This window comes from Hyaena hyaena, unplaced genomic scaffold (genome assembly GCF_003009895.1).
Source record: "Hyaena hyaena isolate Hyena2069 unplaced genomic scaffold, ASM300989v1 scaffold_97, whole genome shotgun sequence".
In the NCBI taxonomy this organism is placed as follows: Eukaryota; Metazoa; Chordata; class Mammalia; order Carnivora; family Hyaenidae; genus Hyaena; species Hyaena hyaena.
Genome location: NW_024080728.1, coordinates 1,682,529 through 1,686,117, shown reverse-complemented (window position 1 = coordinate 1,686,117; position 3,589 = coordinate 1,682,529). Strand labels below are relative to the sequence as shown.

The following is a 3,589-nucleotide window of genomic DNA, read 5'->3' as shown; positions in this document are numbered from 1 at the left end:
GAAAAAAAAAAAAAAAAAAAAAAAAAAAAAAAAAAAAAAAAAAAAAAAAAAAAAAAAAAAAAAAAAATAAAAAAAAAAATGAATTTCTGTGGTATTGGTTGTTATTTCTCCTCTCTCATTTGTAATTTTATATATTTGGGTCCTTTTTCTTCTCTTTTTGATAAGTCTGGCTAGAGGTTTATCAATTTTAGTTATTTTTTCAAAGAAGTAGCTTGTGGTTTCATTGATTTGTTATATTTTTTTTTTCTATATCATTTATTTCTACTCTAATCTTTATTATATACTTTTTTCTTATGGCTTTAGGCTTCACTTTCTTGATAGTGTCCTTTGATGCACAAAAGTTTTTAATTTTGATGAAGTCCAATTATTTTGTCTTGCTCTTGCTGTGCATTTGGAGACTCTTTTCTTTTTTAAAGTGAAGGCCATTTTGATATCATCAGCATTTTCTGCAAACCTAATAATCTTGGGCCTCTGTTCTTTTCTATTCTTCTAAGTCTATGCCAAGCTTTTAGCATTCTTCTCTGGTTCTATAAATGCTTTCCATCTTTTTTACACGTGTTTAGCAAATGTGAGCTCTATTAGAGAATTTTCTGTGTGCTTTGCAATGTTTTGTTTTTAAGGCTCCTCCCCATTTTCTTCCCAGTTATGGTCATTTGATATTATAAAGTCAGAATTGAATTTTTGATGGTATTCAATTGTCTCAGGTTGTCTTTAATTCTAAAGTCTATTCTTTGAAATGATATATTTTTTTAAAGTTTTAAAAATTTGTCTTCTTAAAGTAAAAGCATATATTTCAAAATTTCCAGTCTCATTTTTTCTGACCACAAAGAACTCTGAGTTCAAATGTCAATTTCTCCCAAGGATTCTCAGACAACCATACTCATTACCAATTTTTACATGTTATTTTAAAAGACCAGATTAACACTTTTCCTAATTACTTCCTTTATCCTACAGAAAATAAAATCTGTAATAAAGGAAATGTGAAATGTAGATTTTAATCAAATGAGACTTCCAGCAGATACATAGGAGTTCAAGGCTATTACCACTATTTCTTGGCACTATGTCAGTTTGTGAATCATCAAGTAGTTCCTTCAAAGTGTCTTTGAAGATATTCACACCATATTATTTTCTATAAATCACCAACGGGATCTCAGAAATTATATCCACATCAAATTTATTTTATTCTATAGAGACAACAGTTATCTTATTTAGATACAAAATCAGTGAATATAGTCAAACTGCATTGTAACTATAGAATTCAGATCAAAATGGACTTCTGGGATAGTTAGTATAATATGTTCACTTTACACATAAAGACCTGAGGTTCATGAAGGTTAAGTGATACTGCCCAGGTCACAAGAAGATATACTGAAGGTCTTTCTCTCTCTCTCTCTCTCTCTCTCTCTCGTTATGGATGTTCAAAATCTACAGGTTAAACAAAAGCTGTAAGTACTAAATGAGCAAAAAAAATTATTTTCCACTAATTTAGAATGAAAGTATAACCTCAGTAAGCAAAAAAGCTATAAAAGTTTAAATTAAACCCCATTTTCTCACCTTCAAATACAACAAATATTAGCAAAAATGATATTAATAAGAAATTTAATACAAATTATATCAACATTTACTTGTAATTTATCAAATAGATTCCCACTTTGAATAAATACTTAAATTCATAAAATATTAGTTTTAGACCAAATGCCCCTTACCTTAAGCCATGAAAACTTTAGAGGAAAATATTATTTTACTGGTCAGAAAACAAGTAAGTTGATGTGAAGGGATCCGGATGAAGGGAGGAGTTGACCAAAAGAGGTGATGTTTAGAGTGATTTTAATCTTGATTGTGTTCATGGCTACATGTCAGGTATATATTTGCAAAAGTTCATAGAAATGTACAGTAAAATTTAATTTTACTATACGTAAATCATAAAGTTCAATAATCTAACCCATTAAAAACCTTTTTTCATGGTGGAAATTAGTATATGCGAGAGGAAATACTAAAACTACTGAATAAGAGGGGTTCAAACTCAAACCATTTTGTTGTGCAATTTTCAATTCTATTTATGCAAATATTTCAGTTTTTATTGATATATTTCTAAACTTATACACAACCCCCCCAAAAAAAAAGAAAAAGAAAAAAGAAAACAAACAACACACACAAAAACAAAAACAAAAAAACCCCCAAACCACCAGGTACTTATTTTTTTAAAAAGTAACTCACCGTCTCATTTCCAAAAAGTATGTCAACATAAGGCATAACTTTCATCAATGCTTCCTTGTAGAACTGACTAATAAATGGTGCAGACAGATTCAAAGTAAAAATTCTGTTGTTTTCAGAAGCGTGGTTAGCCACTTTTAATACCGACTCTGGGGAAACTGTAAGAAAAAAGCCCTGGATAAAGAAAAAAAGGAGGAGAAATTAAAAATGCCATCTCCACAGAGTCATTCTTAGATTAAAAGCAATCTATAAAAAATGTAAAAGTCTATATAATATAAACTTTAAAATACAGTTATAAAATGCAAGGCAGAAAATAGCAACATCTGATTAGAAGAAAAATCTATCATATGAGTACAATATGCTTAATATGTGCCATTATGTCAGAGTATAACACATAACTTTCATACTAGATTTGTATACTCAATATGATAAGAATTCTGGGAATCCACATAAGAAAAAAATATTTCAAAGCCCTATTCAATAAAATAATTACATTTAAAATAGAGAAATAGTAATGAAGGCAGACTGGATCCTTCTAGCTTCTTACAAACTGTGGATTCTTATAAATGACATTATGTTTATTAAAAAATAAAACTAGTTTCCTAAGATCATAGCTTGTTATCTCATGAAACACCTCAAAGGAATTTTTTAGGCAGATTCTGAACTAGAAATTTCAAATGAGAAAATAATTCAGTAATAACAGAAAAATATTATAATTAAAATTTTATGTCAGGAAAGCTATATTTTAAAATGCTCCTTTTCTATATCTTAAACATTAATACAAGTCTCTTAAAAATACATTTATGCTTTCTAGATAAAAGAAAGTATAAGCAAAGACATGGATGCTTACATAGGAAATTGGTTTGAATGATGCACAAGTGAGTGAAGGAATACACAAAGAGCAACAGAAGATAAAAGTCGGAAAGGCCAGCTGAGTTAAGAACATAAAAGGCCTTGAGTGGCAGGTCAGGACATGGTGTGGGGACAGATGATAGGTAATGAAGCTTTCCTTGAATGAAAGGAATAACAGCCTTGTACAAAAATTCAAAGGAAAGTTAATCTGGACAGCAAAATTCAGCAACAGTTAACAGAGGAACAGAAAATCGTAAAGGAGAGAGCAAGAGGAAGGCAAATGAAGTTAGTAGAAGTGATGACAGAGAAATCCAACAAGGGAAATTTCAAGAAGATACTTAAAGGTACCCAAAACTATCAATGAGTAGAGAAAGAAAGTATGAACAAAAGCTACTGGATTTGATGATTAAGAAAATGTGCGTATGCAGTCAGAGTGGCTAAAATGAGCAAATCAGAGAACTCTAGATGCTGGCGAGGATGTGGAGAAACGGGCACCCTCCTACACTGTTGGTGGGAATGTAAA

General features: G+C 30.2%; 1 protein-coding gene across 4 annotated transcripts in view; it reads right to left on the bottom strand.

Moving 5' to 3' along the window:
• ADK (adenosine kinase) overlaps positions 1–3,589 on the bottom strand; it is a 507,420-nt gene that overhangs the window by 167,636 nt on the left and 336,195 nt on the right. For all 4 annotated transcript variants that reach the window (XM_039235193.1, XM_039235195.1, XM_039235194.1 and 1 more), the window contains one exon: positions 2,218–2,388. In XM_039235193.1, the coding sequence (XP_039091124.1) occupies positions 2,218–2,388 (171 nt within the window). The remainder of the gene's footprint in view (positions 1–2,217; positions 2,389–3,589) is intronic.